This window comes from Dryobates pubescens, chromosome 5 (genome assembly GCF_014839835.1).
Source record: "Dryobates pubescens isolate bDryPub1 chromosome 5, bDryPub1.pri, whole genome shotgun sequence".
Classification (NCBI taxonomy): Eukaryota; Metazoa; Chordata; class Aves; order Piciformes; family Picidae; genus Dryobates; species Dryobates pubescens.
This window is the reverse complement of record NC_071616.1, coordinates 33,709,025-33,731,154: the sequence shown is the minus strand read 5'-3', so window position 1 is coordinate 33,731,154 and position 22,130 is coordinate 33,709,025. Positions and strand designations below refer to the sequence as shown.

Genomic DNA, 22,130 nt, shown 5'->3' with positions numbered 1-22,130 from the left:
CATTTGGACTTTCTTTCTGCCATTTATATACTTTTAGCTTAATGTTTCAGAAACACAGCTCTTCTCTGTCGTATGTGGAGTACATTCTCTTGCAGTGCAGTAGGAGCCATTTGGAAGGGTAGCCATCAGAAGGATCACATACTGACAGGTAGCTCTGCCATGAAGAGTTAACCAGAATAAATCATTGTGATCCTTAAAGACCATTTAGATGTGAGCTGAGACTGGGAAGACTTTTAGAACTGCTTAGCCTCGAGAGGAGGAGACTCAGGGGTGACCTTATTGCTCTCTACAACTACCTGAAGGGGGGTTGTAGTGAGGCGGAGGTTGGTCTCTTCTCCCAGGCAACCAGTACCAGAACAAGAGGACACAGTCTCAGACTGCGTCAGGGGAGGTTTAGGCTGGAGGTTAGGAGGAAGTTTTACACAGAGAGAGTGATTGCCCACTGGAATGGGCTGCCTGAGGAGGTGGTGGGGTCGCCGTCGCTGGGGGTGTTCAGGGCGAGGCTTGACAGGATGCTTGGTTGCATGGTTTAGTTGATTGGGTAGTGTTGGATGATAGGTTGGACATGATGATCTCGAAGGTCTCTTCCAACCTGGTTTATTCTATTCTATTCCATTCTATCATACTGAAAGTATGCCTGTGATTTTAGGAAAGTATTATTTCTATGAGTAATTGTCAGAAGAAGAAGAAAAAAGGGGGGGAAGAGGGGAAAGCCATGAGATTTTTTTTTTCACCAATGGGACTGTCTTTTAGATGACAGGGCTAAAAGGCAAAGCCAGAAGAGAAATCTGCACTATTTCTACAAAAAAACAGAATATTACAATGCTAAAGACATTAAACAGAGAAATCTGGGAATCCAGTCAAACGTATAAAACAAAGAAAACGGAGGAGTAAGAGGCATAAGAGGAGAGAGAAAAGACAGTTTATTTATGATTTATCTTACTACCTGTGGCTGAAAGATAGCCCTGAGAGTTATATTGTATTGTCTCATCTCTGAGTTATATGGGTAACATCCTAGATTCTAGTGTCAAGTTTCAGTTCAGTTGCCTTTGCTGGCTCTTCAATCCCTATATTTAATTGTCTCCTTATCTGTGAGACAAAACAGCTCAAACTTTCTTCTGAAAGGCTGCCATTTAAAATGTTGTTTTTTTCATTAAACAGGGATATGCTGAAGATAATTATTGTATACTTCATAGTTTTTACCGCAAGTTTAAAATACTTCAGTGAAAAGACTCTGTAATGTTTTCTTTAGATCCAGGCAGATCACATTTATTTTCTTGAGAGCCTGAGAGAATTACTCCTATTTTAGAATGTGTCAGCAGCTCATTATCTATGTTGAGTTTTAAATTGTGATTAATTTACTTATCATAGTGCTATCATTGCTTCTACTTGAGTCAGTAGCACTGGGTTTTGCAAAATACTGGATTGACTTGGGTAAGGTATTAGAGCACTGTCTCTATTACAAAGCCTTACACAGAAGGTGTTCACACAAAATGGGCTTCTTTTTTTTCAGATGGGACCATTTTTAATTATCGAGTAAAACAAGATAGTCTTCTCTCTAAAATTTTGGCTACCTTTTAACAGATACTTACTAGCAGCTTCACTACTACATTTGCTAGGCTTTTTTGAGGCTTTTTAACGTGTTTCCTGTGAACCTGAGGATGTGTAATGGCTAAGCCCAGCAGGATACAAAAGCATGTTTGAAGGTTTTGAGGAACTGGGATTGTACTGCATGCTATCCACCCCTTCACGTACCAGAATTTGGTAGTCTGTCTGTACTACTTGTGAAATTATTCAGCTGGTAATGAAGGAAGAGATTGTATTTTATTTTTAATCCACTACCTGAAAAGTTCCAGTTTTACAAAAAATAACCACCTTTTAAAGACTATTTTGAGGTTCTGTAAAACCATGTTATGGAAAATACATTTTCTTATTTAATATATCTACGTTAACATTCTGTATGAGCCAGATTTGGGAGCTGCTTTCTTAGCTGATACCAACGGATAACACATTATCAGCTCTTTGCAGAATACTCTGTAAACAATTGCTTAGTAGTTACAGTAATATTTTGTGATATTTAAACTTTTTCTTTCCTTTTACAGTTATATTAGTAAACTCTGTTTCTCAACTCAGGGGAAGGTGGTTGCGTGCTTCTGAAGTGTAGTGAGTTGGAAATTCAATGTCAAAAGAAAACAATGTAATGAAAACTGACTGCAGTAGCAATTCAAGATTCAGTGGACTGTAACACTTAAAGAATCAGTCTGTCAAGCAACGTAAAAATGCTTTCCTGAAACAGTGTAAAACACTTTTTGCTATCAAATTGATCCAAATTAGTAATCTCCACAGACAAGGAAGAGATAAAAATTAGTTTCTAATGCCATATCATCATTGTCTTTTGTGACAATGTGCAGTATTCTCATTTCAGTGAAACTCTTCTTAGCATCTACAAAAGAACATTTAAATGGCATGCTTTCTGAAATCTATTAAATGTTAGCAGCCTAAGTTTTGCTGCTAAATGGAAGCCAGTGGCTCCTCATAATCCAGCAAGATGCAGTGGGTGATCATAAATTGAGCAAGAATAAGCTCCCAAGTTATGGATTGGTGTTTTCTTGCTATGTATCGGCAAGTAGCCAACCTGAATTCTTGCCTGTCAGTTTGACATTGTCCATGTGCACCTCAGTACATAGGAAAAGGATATGCTAGTGCCAAGAGCTTACTTTCAGTACAGAATTGTCCCAAATGCTGACCTGCACATTTTTATTTTGAAAGGCTCTAGTATTTCTTTAATTTCTCAGGGCTGGGCCAGTTTTGACATGTATTTTATGTTATTCTTTTGGACTGACAGTTAACTGCAGGAAAGTAGCTATGTGCTTCATCTAGTAAATTCAAGAGTGGTTTTCTACTCTTAGGGTCATTTTGCTATGTGAATCTTTCCCTCTCCTATCACGTTGGTAATACTGGCATTAGACACTAGGTGGTAATCATCTTCTGGTAAGCTCCTTTTATAGCTCTTTTTGCACCACTGAAAGACTATGATGCATTTATTTCATAATAAGAATATTTTTAAAACACCATAGTTTAAGATGTGGATAGTTTGGTGTTTGGTTTAATCATACTGAAAAAAATTAGAAGTTAATTTGTCAATAATTTAAGAGAGGATAGTTTTCTAAACTTGCATGTGACAATGTTGTCCAGTAGGCTCTTGTGCGCTGTAATGATCAAGTGTAAAAGTATGAGACTCTGGGCAAAATCTAGTGTATTTAACAAATGGGATTTTAAGTACTATATACTTCATACATCTTTCTTCCCAGAGGATATTTAGGAAATCTAATGTAGCATGAATGTTGAATTAATCTATTAGGCATTGGAATAAATACTGTAAGTGAACAGTTTAATATTTGTAGTTAGGCAATTTTACAGTACAACACGTATTTACTCGTGGAAGGGCTTCATTGGTTAAAAAAAAACAAACAGGGGTTGATTTTTGTTGAGGAATTCAAGCATGTGAAGTTTAGAAGTATTAAGAAAACATTCAGTGTTGTTATATTAGGCAAAGCAATCTGTCAGGATACCTGTCAGAGTTACCTGTCAGGGTATGTGGAAAGAGGATGTCTGCTTCCCTGAGAAGACCTGATCAAGGACCTTCTCAAAGGGAGGCGATAAGCAAAACATACAGAGATACAGACAGCACGGAGAAATAACAACAACAAGAATGACTAATGACAAGAAAGAAGCCTGGCCAGTCATGCTAACTAGTGGGCTATCATGAATTGCAGGCATGACTTCAAAGAAGCACCAATCTGGAGATAAGGATGCAGATGTGGGGATCCTGGGTATTGGGACGGGAGATTGGTGGTAATACATTGTGCAGGGAATGGAATCATGGAGAACGTAGGAGGAATAAACAGAAAGAACCATAAAAGGGACCAGCTACTTGTGAAATGGGGCTGGTCAGTATGTTTGACTGAGCCCTGGGCCTGATCACTGTAGTTTATGCTATCTTTGCTCTTTTGCTCAGTATCACTAAGGTTGGAAGAGACCTCAAAGATCATCGAGTCCAACCTGTCACTACTGCCCACTGCAGGCTTGAACTCACAACCTTCCCATTAAGGGTCTTATATGCTACCAACTGAGCCACTTTTGCTTAGTAAATCACAGAATCATAGATTTGTTAGGGTTGGAAGGGACCTCAAGGATCATCCAGTTCCAACCCTCCTGCCCTGGGCAGGGACACCTCACACTCGGTAAGGCTGCTCAGAGCCACATCCAGCCTGGCCTTAAAAACCTCCAGGGATGGGGCTTCTACCACCTCCCTGGCCAACCTGTTCCAGTGTCTCACCACCCTCATGGTGAAGAACTTCTTCCTAACATGCAGTTATATTTTGCCAAGACATAACATTTACATATCATATGAAATCATATTTCTATATGGTATGAACCTTAATGAAAAGAAAGTAATAGATTAAATTAGAGGAGGGGAAGGAACACAGCAAATAAAAGGATCACTCTGTTTGACTTGGTGTCAAAACTAAAAACCAAAAAGGAAACAAAAAGGAAGTAAGAAAAGTAATCATTACAGTGCATCTGTTTTGAAATGTTTAACACCTCGCACCTGCAAATTTCATAGGACTGATTAAGAATATGTGGGGATAACGTTCTTTGGCACTGAACCTTGCAAGGCTTATGTGCCCAGTTACTTGCAAATGCCAGTAGAGAGGAGTGCCTGTGAAGGATCATGCCAAAACTCCCAGTCTCCTGCCTGCACCTGTGACCAGTAAAGTATGCCCCATGAAGAGTATATGAATAAGACAAAAATGCTGTGATGCTGTCCTGGAATACTCTCCCAGTAACTGTTTGTAGTTCATGCACTTTCTGAACCTGAGAATTTTTGTTTTGTATGCCCAGGTATGTTTTTATTCAATGAATCTCTCCAGTCACTTCAGAATCCAGTATTTTTGCCATTTCCTAGGGTACTGACCCATCTCAGAAAAGGCTGGAAGGAATGTGTTTCATTTTTTCATCACCCAGGTCCCTGGCCAGTTTACCAATGTAAGTCACTGTTGATCTAATTTCATATTAATATGCTTGGCTGTATGTGAGGGAAAGCTAAGTGAACACCCAAACTATCCAGCCATTTCTGCCAATATCTAGCAGAGAAAGGAGGCTTGGCTGTCCCAGTTAAATCTACCATCAGAGTCCTCATGCAGTTGCTCCCATCTCTTACTCTACCACTAAATGTTTGTCTTCATTTACCACTCTCGTCTGCACTATTTTTTTCTACTTGGTGAACTCAGGTGACAAACATGGCTGTTTAGCCTGATTGGTGCATGGTAAAAGGTACCAGAGAATGAAGGGGAGAAGTAGTCATGGTCAGTGTTGTTCAAAGAGGAAGTGCTCCCTCCCACCTATTTCTCACAGATGACTGACAGGAAGAACACCTTTCTGCTGGTACCCTCAGGCCTGGGAAACAAATCAACCCCAAAGAACCTCACAACACACCACAAACTCTTGCAAGGCTAAATGTAGCTGTAAAAGTATTTTTCAAAGATCAGTGCTTTTTAATGTAAAGTATTAGATCATAAATTACATATTCCTTCTAGCTACTTTAAGGATGTCAGCAGTGCATCAGGATTCATTAGCAATGAAAAAGAAAGCTTTCAAGTGATTTACCAAAGAAGCCATAGAACAATAGAAATATTTTGTCTTTAGATTACATCTGTAAACTCTCACTCTAATAGTGTTTTGGCTATAAACTGTACACTCTCAGTGCTATTTATCAGATGAATAGGTGTGATGTAAGTGGATATATACCTCTCTGTATGCCTCTCCTACATAGTCGTCTGGATTTTTTTTGCTTTAATTCAAGATTGTTATAGAAATAAAATAGACAAACATAAGTAAGCAGAAGCTTCTGAGATGCAGCTATGGCTTGCTTAACATTAAAATAGAGGGTTGTTACCTGGAGAGTCAAGAACTATAATCTGTATAAAGAGTTAGTAGTGCTTTATATAGAAAAGTAAAGCTTTCCTCCTATTATTCTAATCTTGATTTATTAGTGTAATATTTTTGTGAAATTATATTTTTTATTTTTACCTTGTGCCAACATTTGACCTCATCTGGCAGCTATGCACCACACAGCTACTCATTCAGGGCCCCATGCGTTAGGATGAGAGAGACCTGGAAGAGTAAAAATGAGAAAACTCATAGGCTGAGATAAAGACAATTTGGTAAGTAAAGCAAAAGCCACACAGGCAAGCAAAGCAAAACAAGGAATAATTCAGTTACCATCAACAAGCAGGTGTTCAGCCATCTCTAAGAAAGGAGCGCTCCAATACGTGTAATGGTTACTTGGGAAGCCAAATTTCATCAGTCTGAACACCCCCCACTTCCTTATTCCCCCATTTTATATACTAAGCATGACATATGGTATGGAACATCCCTTTGGTCAGTTGTGGTCAGGTGGCCCTGGCTGCATCTTGTTTCAACTCCTTGTACACCCACAGCCTGCTAGCTGGTGGGGTGTTGTAACAAGAGTAACATAAGCCACCCCAAGAACAGTTTCTTGGTGCATTTATCACAGAATCACAGAATGTTAGGGATTGGAAGGGACCTCAAAGATCATCTAGTCCAACCCCCCTGCCAGAGCAGGATCACCTATAACAGATCACACAGGAACGCATCCAGGCAGGTTTTGAACATCTCCAGAGAGAGAGACTCCACACCCTGCCCTGGGCAGCCTGTTCCAGTGTTCCATCACTCCCAGTGAAAAAATTTTTCCTCATGTTAACATGAAACTTTCTATGCCTCAACTTCCACCCATTGCCTGAGGAGCACATTAACACAGTTGGTAAGCTTGTAATCTTTATATGCAGTCAGACAGGGCTACAATAAAGTTAGTCTGTTTAAATTACTTTCAATTTTCATCTATCATAGACTGTTCTGGTTCAGAATTTTCTCAGCATGTCTTCTTTCCACTCCAAGGAATTACAGTCTATCCTACAGCCTTCTACACACCACTGCTGCCTGGTGGTCCCCAGTCATTAATTATCCACAGACTCACACTTGTCAAACAGGGACCAAGGCAATGGTTTGTTTTCTTTTCTGCAAAGTTTTACATTTCTTCAGAGTTGCTAGGAGAGACAATTCAGAATGTTGTATTTTAGAACACCAAGCAAAGCAAATCACATAAGGAAACTGGAATAGAAATGAGGCAAATATGGAAACATTGTCAGAAGGGAATGTAATAGAAATATTGGAGCAGAACTGGAATTGTATTGGACTTTCTAAACTTAAATTGTATTCACAAAAGGACATTAACTGCCAAACTTTTATTTCTGTAGGAGGTTTATGGAGACTCATCTAAGAACAATTCCAAGTGATGCTTTTTCCAATCTCCCCAACATCTCTAGTATGTAAGTTCTGTTTCTGATATTATTCTTTTAGCTCTTTTGTGAAAAAAAAAGAAAAAGAAAAAGAAAAAAAAAATCACTTTTCTTCTCCAAAATTCTGTCATTGTGTAAAAAAATCTTCAGAAATGAAAATATTGTTGCACCTTTGCTACCTCACAACTTACATTTTAGAACTTCGTGTTTATAATGTTAACTGGCTCGAGGAAGGCATTTTTAGACAGTATCATACCTTGATTGGAGATGATACATAAGGCTATAAAGATTTTTTTCTTTTTTTTTCTTATGCAGTTTGCAAAACATGACAAATGGTTTCAACCATAACAAATGAACATATTTTATTGCTGGTCCTGGCTAAATTATTTTTTTTTCCAGTTCCCAGCATGATTTCAAACTCATTTCATTAGAAATCCTGTGGCATTTCTAGGCTAGGGATAGACTTTCGCAAAAACATTTGTGTTGGCATGATGTGAGAGAGATTTCCAATGTGTCACTTCCTTTGTATGTAAACACATGGATACAGTTCCTAAATGCACAGCTGTCCTCTACCTAGGTGCCTCATGTCAGTGTTTGCCCCCCTGGAAGTAGCAAGCTACCCTTGCACTGCACTGCTCCTTGATGTTAGCAGTTTTGAAATTAAGTTTCCCCACCTTTGTTTCTCCAATGATTGCCCATTGGAATGTGCTGCCCGGGGAGGTGGTGGAGTCACCATCATTGGAGCTGTTTAGGAGGAGACTTGATGGGGTGCTTGGTTGCATGGTTTAGTTGATTAGGTGGGTTGGATAATAGGTTGGATGCGATGATCTTGAAGGTCTCTTCCAACCTGGTCTATTCTAGTCTATCCTACTCTACTCTATTCCTTTGCCATCTCCCAGTTCACTCTCTAGAATCAGAGAGTCATGAAATTTAGAAGGGGACCTCAGGAAACCTCCAGTCCACCACCTGCTTAAAGCTTGGCCTACTTTAAGGTCCAGCCACACTGCTCATGGCTTTATGCAGTCTGGTTCTCAGCTTTATCTGTGTCCATATTTAACTGAATAAACCATCTCATTCCAGAAGAGTCCCACATTTTTCTTGTTTAGCCTTTTATTACTAATGCATCAATAGGAGTTCTTCTCATTGCCTTTGGCATTCTTTGCAAGTCTCAACTCCATCTGAGCTTTGGCTGAATGGCTGAGATGGACTACTATTTAAAAATTCATGAAACAAATCTTTGGGGAAACATGGAGGTCTGCCTCATTTTATGGTTTCATCCAGATGCATCGAAGTAATTACTTTCTAAAATAAGTAATGGTTCTTGAATATCTGTAGCCTCATTTACAGTCTCAGTTTAATCAGATAGATGGTATATTGGGGGGTATATCTGGGGGAAGCTTGGGGGGATATCCCTCATATGATATACAGTATCATATGTAAACCTGATAAACATTGTTCAAAGCAGTTCATTAAATGTAGAAGGATGTTAACTCTTCTTCAGCTTTCAGTGACACACAATCTGTTGCCTAGATGCTTTTCAGGTTTTAGAACCCTCAAATTGTAGTATTTATGAATTTGTAAAAGCACAGGTGTTTCTTTGAAGAACTCATTGAACCTTTCTCTAAAGATGTTTAGCCTCCAAAAAATTTACAGAGGCTTAAAGGCCAAGGGGTATTCACACTGCCTGTCTGTAGATCACTTAGCATCCCTCATAGGCTGGCACTTTGCCACCTAGTGTCTCCCCATGTTTATGTAGTACCTGAGAAGACAAATGTCAGTATCTTTCTCCAGTTGAGTAGCTAAATATGGAGCTTTAACCTCCCTCTGCTCCACACGTGTAGGACAATAGCATGGATAGAATTGAATATAGCAGTAACCTACCTAAAATCATGATGTGGCAGCATTACACTCTCCTGTTGTACAATACCTTCTGGATTACCACATTTCTCTTTCTAATTTTAAAAAGCCTATTGTGATGGGCTACACCCATCCTGGAAGCAGGTGGGGAGGGCTTGTGAGAGCTTTTGCCCTCCCTGGAAGGCATTTTCCCCCTGGGAAACTGAATTAGTCTGTTCCACTCCCCCTCCCTGCCCAGCAAGGCTATAAAAAGGAGGATACTGCAGCCATTAGCTCTCTTTGGGCCCTGGCTTTGCCTGGATGAGGACTGCCACTGGTTCCCCTGCTTCTCTGCCACGTGGTCCTCCCTGCTGCACCCCACACCTTTGCAAAGGACTGGTTTTGTATTTCATATTTCTTTTTTATTTTCCCCATCCATCCTTGTTCCTTACCCTTGTGAATCTTGCCTGTTATTGTTACACACACACACACACACACACACACATAAATATATGTACACATACATACATATACATACTGTTTAAAGAAAATTCTTTACCTCTCTACTTCCAAGATGAATCAAAATTATTTCTTGGTGGATTTGTTCCATTACTTTCTTTTCCTCTCCATTGGGAAAGAAGAGTGGGGAGCGGGGGAAGGATTCTCAGCCTGGCTCCCATCTGAGCTCTTAAGTTCCAGTTAAGGCTCAAACCACCACACCTATGAAGAATAGAGAGAGGTTTAAATCTGAATAGTATCAATGCCCTCCTGGCTTATAGCTTTACTACTACTACAAATAACAAAATCTTTGCTTTCTTGATGCAAACTTTAAGGAACCAGTACCTGAACTTTAACTACAGCTCTTGTTTGTGTATCTTGGCCTCTAATGTGCTACATGCCTCATTTGCCTCTCCTAGCCCATGATTTCCATCAGCAATGAAAATTACCATTCCTTGCTTTGTAAACTCATCTAGAAAATGTTCTGAAGTGTGATAGAGACTGTGTTTCTTGTTCCAAATATAGCACTTCATTTTGTTCTATGGTTTCTACTATATAATTTACACAAATAAACTTCTTGTCCCTCTGTACTGAATAGAAAACATGGTTGTCCCCTTTATGAACCTTGCTTAAACAAAAAATTCTAAAGCTCCTATTTGTCTTAAATGAATGAATGTCCATGCACTCTGGATAGCCAGAAGTAGAGATTGTTTTTGCTGCTTTGCCACAGGAATGAAACAAAAGGCATAGTGAAATGCTCAAGTGTAAAGCTAATTCCTGTCAGAAATGCATCAGTGCACTGGGGAACAAAAACAAAAAAAAAAAGGTTTTGAAAGGTATTCAGATGCAAGAGAAATTTCTGGTTTACATCCTTAAAGTTGTAAATACATTAAATCTTTGTGGAAGGCTTTTACCTGATTTCCTACCCATTTAGGGCAGGTTGAACATTCAGTATTTTTGAAGTCAAGGGTAGAGACAAATAGCTTTGTAAAAGCAATACTACTGTAGAAAGAAAATCTATTGTTCATGCAATCTCTACTGTTTACTTTTCTGGTACCTTTCCAAACACTGTTGACTACATCTCCAAAGTGGCCAATAAAAAGTAAATCTCATGTTAGATGAGTTAAAGTTCATTCAGGTAATGGTTTTGGCTTCAGTCTGGAGAGGATATAAAGTCCTTGGGAACAGTTAGTGGCATTAGTCATTTGCTGGTTATTAGGCTGGCCACAAAGTATTCTTTCCAACTTCTTAAAACATTTTAAATGTGTTTAAGTATCCATTAAAAGAAATAAATATTTTGTTCTTTAAAATTTCCACCAAAAAATTGATCTTGTTCATAACTGGTTGTATTACAAAGCTCTCCTTGGTTAAACAATCTTGTTTTAATTTGCTATTTACTACTATGACTCTTAATACTGTCAGAGGAAAAAAATAGGAATAATATTAAAAATCTGGTTTAAGGAACACAACCTAATTCAAATGTATGTAAATTACCTATTGGATATTTTTAAGTTAAGGATGATCAGGGTCTTTGCAGGCCTACTGATTAAAAAGGGGGAAAGACATATTATATAGTCCCTTTATTACAGTATCACAGTATAACTAAGGTTGGAAGAGACCTTGAGGATCATCGAGTCCAACCTGTCACCACAGACCTCATGACTAGACCATGGCACCAAGTGCCATGTCCAATCTCCTCTTGAACCCCTCCAGGGACGGTGACTCCACCACCTCCCTGGGGAGCACATTCCAATGGCCAATCACTCTTTCTATGAAGAACTTCTTCCTAACATCCAACCTAAACCTCCCCTGGTGGAGCTTGAGACAGTGTCCTCTTGTTCCGGTGCTGGCTGCCCGGGAGAAGAGACCAACCCCCACCAGACAGACTCAGATATTTTAACCCAAAATAGTAGCAATTAAATTGCTTTGCACAAGTTAGTTGTATTGCAACTTTGCTGACACCTCAAAGCCTTTAACAGTAGTTCCAGTATTATCATTTCACTAATGATGGTGAAGAGACTCTGCAGAACTATTTTCTCATCTTGTTCAGTAGATCACCGGCTGTACAAACGCATCTCAGTCTAAAATGTGTGTAAATAAGCATTTCTTAAGCTTGCTATCTGGTATTGCTTCTGGGCTACATTTGTACATCCTTTACAACATTCACTCTATGGCTAGATAAATTCATGTTAGAGCACCTCCTTTTCCTCAACAATATCAAAGAATCAGTCACCCTGATGATCTGCAACAGATGTTGTAGTGATGGTCCAAGGACCTTCTTTATTTCTTTCCTTCCTAATTGTTTAATGTAGATAAATAGTCCAATTTATCTGAAGGGCATATCTCCTTAGAGATTTCCAAGGGGATCTTAAGTGAGGAAAAGGAAAGAAATAAGATTCTGAAATGTGAAATGTAGATGTTTCATTTTGCTGCTTAATAGCTCTATTGTGGGTATTTTTGTTATTGTTTAACTGTATTCTGTAGTATAGTGTACATCTAAGGTAGCTGTCAAAACCCTCTTAAAAGTTCCTCCCTCACACAGTGTCTGTGTGTTTGGCAGTGTTGTGGCAGTTCAATGAGAAAAAGTATGACAGGAAAATTGAAGTGACATGATGGACACTAGCCATGGCTTGCAAAGTTCTGAGACTTGTTTCTTTTTCTGTTTGCTGGTGTTTAGCTACATCTCCATAGATGAAACACTTCAGTGTCTGGAGGCCCATTCCTTCAGCAGTTTAAATAAAGTCACTCATATGTAAGTATTGCAATTGAATGAATTAGTACAACGAGAAATTTGGAGAGGTGTGAATATAACATACATGTTGATGTTTAAGTTGTCATTCTTGTTTCTTTTGTGGCTAAATAATCCCTTTCTCATTTCCTTCCTCCCTGAACAACCTATCCCAGAGTCTCACCACCCTCACTGTAATGACTTTTTTCCTAATATCCACTCTAAATCTACCCTCCTCAATCTTAAAGCTGTTCCCTCTCATCCTATCACTACAAGCTATAGGCTTGTATAGCCCCAGCCCACATAGGGCTACCTCTACCACTCAGAAGTGCTTACTAGGTGTTTTAAATCTGTTTGGAAATAAGGCACGTGTAATATTTAATTAGAGAATATATAGGCACCTGGCAAATTAGGCAGTTGCACAGAGCTGTAAAAGAAAGTGACTTACAAATTAGACCTTTTTCTGAATGGCTTCAACAACTCCTCTGACTTGTTCACTCTTATCATTGTTGGATTTGACTTTGCAAAGAACAAGATTATTCAAGGATAAATGTATAGCTTGTCCTGTGCATTTGTCTAATGTTCTCCATTTGCATAGTATGTTCCAAGTATTATTACTAAAATAATATTGGGTAAAGGCTATCATAGGCTATTTCAAGGGAGGTTGATGTTACTCAAACAGATTTGAAAATAAGTCTTTTCACAGAGTTTTATTTTCACAGGTTGTTTTTCATGGACTTTTCATACAGTGCAGTTTTATGTAAATAATCTTTTACCCTAATTTAAAATTATCCACAGAGGTTAATTTTAAAAACATTTGCTTTTAAACATAAGAACTTCTTAGGATAAAATCTAGTGTTTGTGGGAGGGAGGGAGGAACTAACTGGTTTAGCTTGAGACAAGTGTCACGTGAGTAGACATCCTGTGCTTACCATCATCCTTGTCTGCCAAGTCTGTTAGTGTGCTTCAGCTTTGATCTTCAGTGTTCCATTTTCTTGGTACTTAATCAGTTCATGTGTTTCTGTCCTGAGTTTATGTTCCTTCCAGGCCTCAGGTCTCTTTAAGCATAGGTCATATTTTTATGAATCTATGCCTGTCAAGTGCCAAGCAACTTCTGGAAACTAAGGATACTGATCACCTGCTGCATTTTAATGGGCCAGATGTCATTTTGCTTGTAATTAATATTCACTTTCTTTTCCATTTCTCTGTATCTCTGCTCGTTTTTCTCTCATCTCTCCCTGCTTCTTACTCCTCACTCCAAAGGCTCTCTCCTCTTATACAACCACATGAAAAGCTTTATCAGCATTTGGGAACAGGGCCAAAGGTTATGGTTCAAGTGACTTGCCTTCATATGTGGATAGCTCATGGGGGACTGCTCTCCAGCTCTGAAGTGAGCTGCAGTGAGTTGGAGCTAAGGGCCTAAGCAGCTCTACCAGTTTACAGACCAGGGCTGCACTTCTTAGACATCTTGTGGAGCTAGGGATCTGGGGATACAGTGTCACAGGAGAGGTGATTTGATCAAAAAAATCTAAGAAGCCACTCATTTGGGAGACTGCAGACATTTAGGCCTACTATATATCTGCAGTGAATTTTAGGGTGCTGGGACAAGTGCTGTGCAGAAAGATCTTGTTAAAAGCTGCAGTCTGGAGGTAGGGAATTGATAATCGGGAGTCCAAGCCAGTTTTCTGGTGCTAGTGGTGCAAAGGCTTAGCAGTTGCATAATCTGGCCATAAGGGGAGAACAAAACATGGAAGTATACACATATGTGAGAGAAACCAAGGAAGCTACAGGCAAAGTAAGTCTAAGAAAGCAGAATAATGCCCCAAGCTATCATGGTGGGGAGAGGGGGAAGGATGAAAGGATGATTAAAACATGTCAGAACTTCTGAATGCCAGATGTGAAATTCAAAAATCAAGCTGTCATCTGAGTAGAAAAATGTGTACAGAAGATGTGAGAAATGAGGGCTGTGTTGTATCTTTTTGCATTAAATTGATGCAAAATACACTATTCCCTACCTATACAGCTGGACATGGCTATATAGTAAAAGGTGTGTCTATTTCGAGTCTCAGATTGGAGTTAATTTAAGTGACCTGAGCCATCTTTTTGAACCATTGACAAGTTCTGTAAAAGAAATATGAAAAAAAACAACCAAACAACAAAAACAAATACACACCAAAAATACACCACAAAAACCCAACAAAACAACAACAAAAAACTGTTAAAGACATGAAGGAAGTAACCAGAAAAAAAAAAAAAGAGGATATAAAATTCTAAGCTAAATAGATGTTTGTAAGTTAATAGGGTAATTATATATCAGTACTAGAAATTTTGCTGAACAACTTCTTTTCACTCAACTTTGCTGACACAAAATTCTCACCATGTTCAAAGAAATATCCATTACCACAGGCTGTTACTTTTGATTTTAGGACTGGGCTGCCCGGGGAAGTGGTGGAGTCATCATCATTGGAGATGTTCAGGAGAAAACTTGATTGGGTGCTTGGTGCCATGGGTTAGTTGTTTAGGTGGGTTGGATTGGTTGAGGGGTTGGACGCAATGATCTTGAAGGTCTCTTCCAACCTGGTTTGTTTATTATTATTAAAGATCCATAATAAAATTTCAGCTGCTTCTTCCCTCCTCACTTAAGGTAGCTAATCTCCAGCACAGCATCTATGCAGATCATCACTGTAAGATTGCTCAGAGTGCACAGTAGCCTTGAGTTAGTGCTGGCCAGTACAAAACATCATTGCAGGAATTATGTTCCTGAAATTTCATTCTAACACCGCTGATTTCTGTTATGATAAATAGTTAAATATTAATTATTACTGTGGTAATGTTTTCCCCTTTTTTACAGTGAAATTCGAAATCTTAGAAACTTGGATTACATAGATCCTGAGGCCTTTAAGAACCTTCCACTTTTGAAATACCTGTAAGTATTTAGCACTTGTAACAAGTTGACACTTAAACCCCTAGAGGTGACTCCTCAGACTATAGCAGTTTTGTCTCTTTTTATTTCTTTTGGGAATAGATTGCAACATTTTCCCTTGTTGCTTTACTTTAATGACAAAAAGCTAATGAGGTTAGGGGATTGGAACTTTGACTACTTTTGCAAGAAAGGAAAACATGTCCACAAATTCATCAGTAATTTTGCCACTCTTCTTGAACATATTACTATTTCCTTGGCAAAATTCCATAGCGAGCTTTCTTCTTACGATAAGTGATGCCTGACTCTATTTGTGTACAGAACAGTGGGAAGACAGGACACAACAAAAATACACACAGCTTTTATATTTTGTAGAGGGTTTTAAAGCATACCTGTTAGCCAAGGGTGACAAGCCCATCTGCAGACACCTGATTTTATATGACGGCTATGGCAGAAAGAAATCCAGAAGAATTTCTCTGTGATCCCACGAAGTTTCTGAAGAACAGCACAGGGTAACCAATTATGACATTCTAAAATTATAACAGTAAACAGAGCTGAGAAAGAGAATAAGTTCCCTGATTTTGTTTGGAAGACACTAGAAAAGGCTCTGTGTGTGTTTGGGAGAAGGGGTAACACTGAGAAGGGAAGCTTTTTCAGGATTTTTCCTAGAGATCTGAAAGGTATAAAGAGAAACCAGTCAAAACTACTTCATTTCAGAACAGTTTTTAAAAATGAGAACTGTAATTATTAAAGTTATTTGCACTCTATAGTTCAGAAATAAAGGCAATTAACTGTACTTACATTTGAAGACAGTTTCCCTTTCTAGGGCTATTTGAACACCTCAGCCTCAAGACAGAGGATTTGGGGGTCTATAATATTTTCCAAAGCAGCTTAATCTCACGAGTGAATCCACAGGTGTTCTCTTTTCCCTCCCTATCCAACTCACTTCACTCTGCAGATCTGATTGTCTGTCTTATTGTTCTGTCTTCCTGTTGTTCAGATTGTATGATTTATCATTAACATGCTATTTTGATTTTTACAAAATTGTTATTGCCTGGCTGTATTTTGGATAGTTGATTATAAATTAATTGATTGACAATAGAGAGGATGAAATAACCATCCTGCACTGTTGAAAGCTTTAAATACATAGTTTGTTATTGTTCAGTGACCCAGTGCATGTCATTCTTTTCATTTCTTCTCTCTTTCAGTGGTATTTCTAACACTGGACTCAAAACATTTCCAGACCTCACCAAAATCCACTCATCTGATGTGAACTTTTTACTGTAAGTATCTCACAGCTAGTTGGAACATTGCCATCTTCAGATCCCAAGAAAAACCTAGAGTAAAGATTTCTGTTTTGGAGAATATCAAATAAGTCAGGCAAACAGTTTTTTTCAAGCTGTATTTCAAGGATCATTAGTATGAAATCTGGCAAATGCCAGATCACATAGCACTATACATTTGACCTGCATGAAAGACATGGAAACACAAGTACATTTCTCTTGAATTATCCAAAGTATGTGATACATAATTTCTACAGACCTTTTGCTTTTATTTTGTTTGCATCATGGATCAAATTAGTCTGATGTCAGAACAGTGGGACACACAGTAGGACCTGATCTGACATTGAGCCTGCTAACATGAAGTCATCCTGTCAACATTCCTGTAACAAATCTGTGCTTGCACGGTGAGCTCCTATAGCACATTTTCTGATACTGCTCTTCACTGAGCTCCTATATTGTTGAATTATAATCTCCATTGGCTATCTGCTGCCTTTCTCTTGACTCCACCCTGACAGAAGACTCAAGAGCAGAACAACTGGATAACCTTAAGAGCACTTAGTTTTTATATGGCACCTTTAAAAGTTCAGTGTTGAGCTCACATTTTTTAGGAAGATTCTGATGAAGACTGACTTTACTCAAAATATGTTGTTTTGTACAATTAATGTTTTAATTAAAAAAAAACTCGGGGAGGTGGGGGCGGGGGAAGCTTGAAAATTAAATTGCCAAAGCTGAGCTCTTAAGTCACCAGACCAGGAGCACCTTGGTTTCATAACAACTCTAGTAGGGAGGTCAGCGGAGGCTGGCACAGTGTGTCTTTCAGAAAGAAGATTATATATCTCCTTCCTGTCAGTCACCTTTTTCTAATAGTACTTGAATGAGATGCATGCTCTTTTAGATTGACAGAATAAGCTTCTATGAACACACACCTTGTCTCATACCCTTACCCAGTCTTACCAATAGAATCCCATTTCAAGTAAAAAGATGGAGTACTACTGAAGGACCACAGCACCAGGGCTGACAACTCCCTACTTCTAAGCTAGACTTCCCAGGTGGAGCAATCTCTCATTAACTAAAGTTAGCTAGAAAGGGATTTCCCACTAGCAAGGCCTATTAATTTAGCTGGTTTTGTTCACATAAGGCACTCTTATGTAGCACTAAGACTTTCTTCCTTTTCTATATGTTACTTTAACTGAGACACTCCTTTCCCTCCTATTTTTTATTTCATTTTATTTTGTATTCTGATGCCTTGAAAAAAATTTCAGAACCATTTCTTGGAGAGAATGGGAAGGCAAATGGCAGTGGTGGTGTGGTGGTAGTGGTGCATCTCCCACTATTACCCTTAAAGGTATTTCAGAAACAGTGTTCTGCTGCATAAAATGCAGGTGTTTCTTGGTATTCAGAAAGCAAAGATGACATCCATCTTTGTCTCTTAACCTGCAATTTAAGTTAGGATTCTGGATTGTAATCAAGATATGGAGGAAAAGTCACTGAGACACATTTGCAGGCTGACACAAGGCAAAAGTATCTCAGCCACTGCTTAATCACAGAGAAGCGTTAACAATCCTATATTGTAGCAGTGTTCAGCTGGAAGAGGCTTGGCTGCTGGATGGACTACATAAAAGGCTATTAAAAATGAGAAGGTTTATACTAGAAAGCGACTTGCAAAGGCATGAGTGATGGTCAATCCCAGGCATGGTTTTAATGCTGCTAAGGGGCATTCTTAGTCAAAAACAGTAGGTAGTCACTGCATTAATGGTCTGCTATTGTCAAGGCAAACCTCAGAGCACTGAAGAAATGCTGGTGGTTTTGCTAAAGAGTCTAGACCTGTAGTGAGCAATGAGTTCTTTCCTCCCAAGGATCTACTGAGGCTACAGGTAAGCCTTGTGCTAATTTATGTTCCATAACCTGGAGCTGCTATGTTTGCCTTGGCTGTAAGTCTCCAAGATTGAAACACCTACATCTTAAGAGTTATTAGGGACTTCTTCAAAGATCTCAAGGGTTTTAGCTTAAATTAAGCTTGACTACTTTGTAAATTAAATGCTACATTACTAAGTAGAGAGAAACAAGAATTGAATAGGCTAGATGAAACAGAAGCAGTTTATACAACCATCTGTGTATTTGCTTACAACCAACTCAGTGACTTTCAAAGTGGCAGACAGCAAGTTATTTTACTTCTACCTCAAATTTTGCTATAAAGATCGCTAACAGAAAATAAATACAGGTTTCATATGCTAAAGAATTTAGAAAGAGTAGAGCTGCACTTTCAAGGGAGGCACTTCTGAACACTGTTAGTCAATGAAAGATAGTCTGTTTCTTTGATCAACAACAAAAAAGTGCTCTTGAAGAATAATAACTTTCTAGAGGATTAACAATATATAGCTGGGGGGAAAAAAAACATTCATTGTTATCACTATTGGCCTCTGAGATCAAGCAACTAACAAATCAACAATTGTTTAGAAAAGTGAACCAATCTGAAAAATGTTAAACCAAAATAACTTGTGGAGGAACCCACCTGCTGGTGAAAACTACTTGGAACGAAAATGCTTTCAGTATAGTTCAGTGTTAGCAGATACATACCACAGCAAATTGTCACATGGGCAGTTGTTTGGACTTGGCTCATAGACATTGTGGTCTGTCCTTACTAGACCACTTTTGGTTCACAAACTGAAGAAAAGGAAAAAAATGCATAATATTTTGGTTTCTAGACCCCAATATGACACAGGAAAAACTAAAAAGACAATCAGACAATTTGCCCTTTGTTTATACCAGCCTTTTCTTCTCCTCCAGTTTAGTCACAGTAAATCTCTCTAGTTTTTCCTTTGTCCCTTTTATCACAATAAATTTTTGGTCTGTAGATTCACAGTATTCATTAAGACTGAAGAGTAGGACTAAGGAAGTATTTAAGACATACACTCCTGGGCAAGAATTGAGAGGAATCATTAGGTTAGATCATACAATAAGTTTTCTTCACCTGTGCTGTATGCAGTTCTGTGAAGTGAAATGCCTCATCCTGAATAATGTACCACCTGTTGTCTAATCCGAGCTTAGCTGGAGAGGAAGATCTCAGCTCTAAAGTCACTTGGCCTTGCTTATTTGACACTGCAGCATTACTTTGCTAATTCTCTGGCTTATGAGACAAGGGACCTGTTATATGCCGTTAACCACTACCATCATCACACAGGACGGCACACCTTTCCAGGGCTGTAAGAACTCATCTACTTCACAAGCTCACTTCCTGGATGCTGGAACATGCTCAGTTCTTAATCACTCCACATGCATCTTCCACCCTTAGCTTTAACTCAACAAGTTGTTTTACCCTTTTATTTATTATCAAGGCAGAGAACAATTAATAAAACTGTTCTGGAGAAGCTCTTTTGGGCAGATGTTTGATTGTGCTATTTTGTCTCCTTTTTTTCAGTGAAATTGCAGATAATCCTTTCATGACTTCAGTGCCTGCAAACGCTTTCCGTGGGCTTTGCAATGAATCTCTAACTCTGTAAGTTCTTCCAGGCAATTAACTCTTTCAAACACAGGATAAAATGTTTAAAACAAAAACAACCCCCAAAACACTAAAATCCTTATCCTACTCTCCAGTAGTTTATAACAGAGAAACACCATAGCTAGTATCCATAGTGTAATTCACATTAATTCTGTACTTGAAATGTGATTTGAATTAAGCCTGCTGGGTTTGTTTTTTTTTAACTGGCTTGACCAATGTTTGGGCTTTGGTGGAGTTTTGGTTGGTTGGTTTATTTTGGTTTTGCCTTTGTATGATCCTAAGCCAGTGAATGGTTATATTGGAGAAAATCAAAGGGAAACATTTGCAGAGTTCCGTAAAACTACAGCATGGCTAGAAGTGTGTCTAAATGTTTTGCAACCTATTGTGGCAAATACATTGCAAACTAACAGGTGACAAATATCAGGAGACTCATTGTTGCAGGAAAATTGTTAAATAAAGTTTACTTATGCAATATGCTCCGTGTGAATCACAAGAAAGGGCTGAGGGGAGTGAAAATGACTGTGAAGAGTTACAACCTGGTTTAGGGGAAAGAGCACTAGAATACAGAAACTGACTGTGAAGAGTTACAACCTGGTTTAGGGGAAAGAGCACTAGAATACAGAAACTGACTGTGAAGAGTTACAACCTGGTTTAGGGGAAAGAGCAGTAGAATCCAAGAGAATAAATTCTAAAGAAATTTTTAAAACTCCAGCTTTTGCTCTAGGTGGAAAAAAATATCTAATTCTAAAAATTCAGGCAGCCCTGATAGTAAACTCACACTCATTTGCTTAGGTATTAGATTCTTTACCCTCCCTTAATGAGTCTTTTGTTTCCTTGTTGTTATAGTTAAGTGTTTTAGTACAGTCCTATTTTTGCTGTAAAAAGAAGTAAAAGATGGCAAACCTGCAATGTGTGGTATTCTTGATTCTGCTGCACTCAAAAATGCTGCTGGGCATTTGTCTGATCTTGTACTACAATTGCTGGTTCTTCCACAAATTAGAATTAACCCATTCCCCATTCATAAGCAGAGTGTTGCCAAGAAACATTATAAATGTTAGGTATTCAAGTATCAAAAAAAACCCCAACCAAACACCCAAACCAAACCCCCACAAAACCAAACCAAACCAAGCTAATTTTTAATTACTATTGTTATTTTGTTTGTTTTCAGCAAACTCTACAATAATGGTTTTACCAGCATCCAAAGCCATGCTTTTAATGGGACAAATCTGGATGCTATGTAAGTAGCAGATCATTCTCCTCTTTCAGAAAAAAGATAAAACAAAATAAATTCTGCACTTGTTGGAGGCTCTCAAATACATATTTTACTGTAATTATTTTTAAGGACCAAAGAGAGGATATTAATTTCACACAGCTGTATAAATATCAGCCCTTAATGTCTTTTGCAGTGTGGTTTCATTTGGCATGTGTATTTGTAGCTAATAAAATAACGGCAGGTAATTCTGGTGTGAATTTTGTTCTGGTGTAAAGCTACAACAATCTTTTGGTTGGCAAGATTTCTAAAGCAATTTAGAAAATAATGATGCTGGTTTACTTACAAGACTGTTTTAGTAAGAGTATCACTAATAATGGCAGCAGCCCTTTGAGAGAAATTTTGTCTGCAAAAAAAAAGATAGTGGTGTAAGATGTTAGAAGCAATTCTCAGAGACAGGCACCTCAAAAGCATGAAGCAACCATTTCAGCTTTCCCTTCACCTTCTTACTATACTTTCTGGAAAACAAATACTTAGAGAATATCCTTATTGCACCATGCTAAAAACATCTGCTTCAATCATTGACGCAGAAGAAATCTCAATTCCAGAGGCTCCATTCCCATTGTCAGAGCTTATTCTGGTCCTCAAAGGCTTGACTTAAGGGTCAGGCTGGCAATCTCATGAGTAAAGAGATTTCTCCATCCTGAACTCTCAAATTAACCACAGAATCCTGAGAATATGATTATTTTCAGTACTTTATTTTAAATTTGGCTT

The 22,130-nt window shown here is 38.5% G+C and overlaps 1 protein-coding gene across 1 annotated transcript in view; it reads left to right on the top strand.

Moving 5' to 3' along the window:
• Positions 1-22,130, top strand: part of TSHR (thyroid stimulating hormone receptor) — a 47,287-nt gene that overhangs the window by 5,039 nt on the left and 20,118 nt on the right. Inside the window, exons 2-7 of the mRNA XM_009905284.2 lie at positions 7,341-7,412; positions 12,394-12,468; positions 15,296-15,370; positions 16,573-16,647; positions 20,066-20,143; positions 21,315-21,383. Coding sequence (XP_009903586.2) covers positions 7,341-7,412; positions 12,394-12,468; positions 15,296-15,370; positions 16,573-16,647; positions 20,066-20,143; positions 21,315-21,383 — 444 coding nt within the window. The remainder of the gene's footprint in view (positions 1-7,340; positions 7,413-12,393; positions 12,469-15,295; positions 15,371-16,572; positions 16,648-20,065; positions 20,144-21,314; positions 21,384-22,130) is intronic.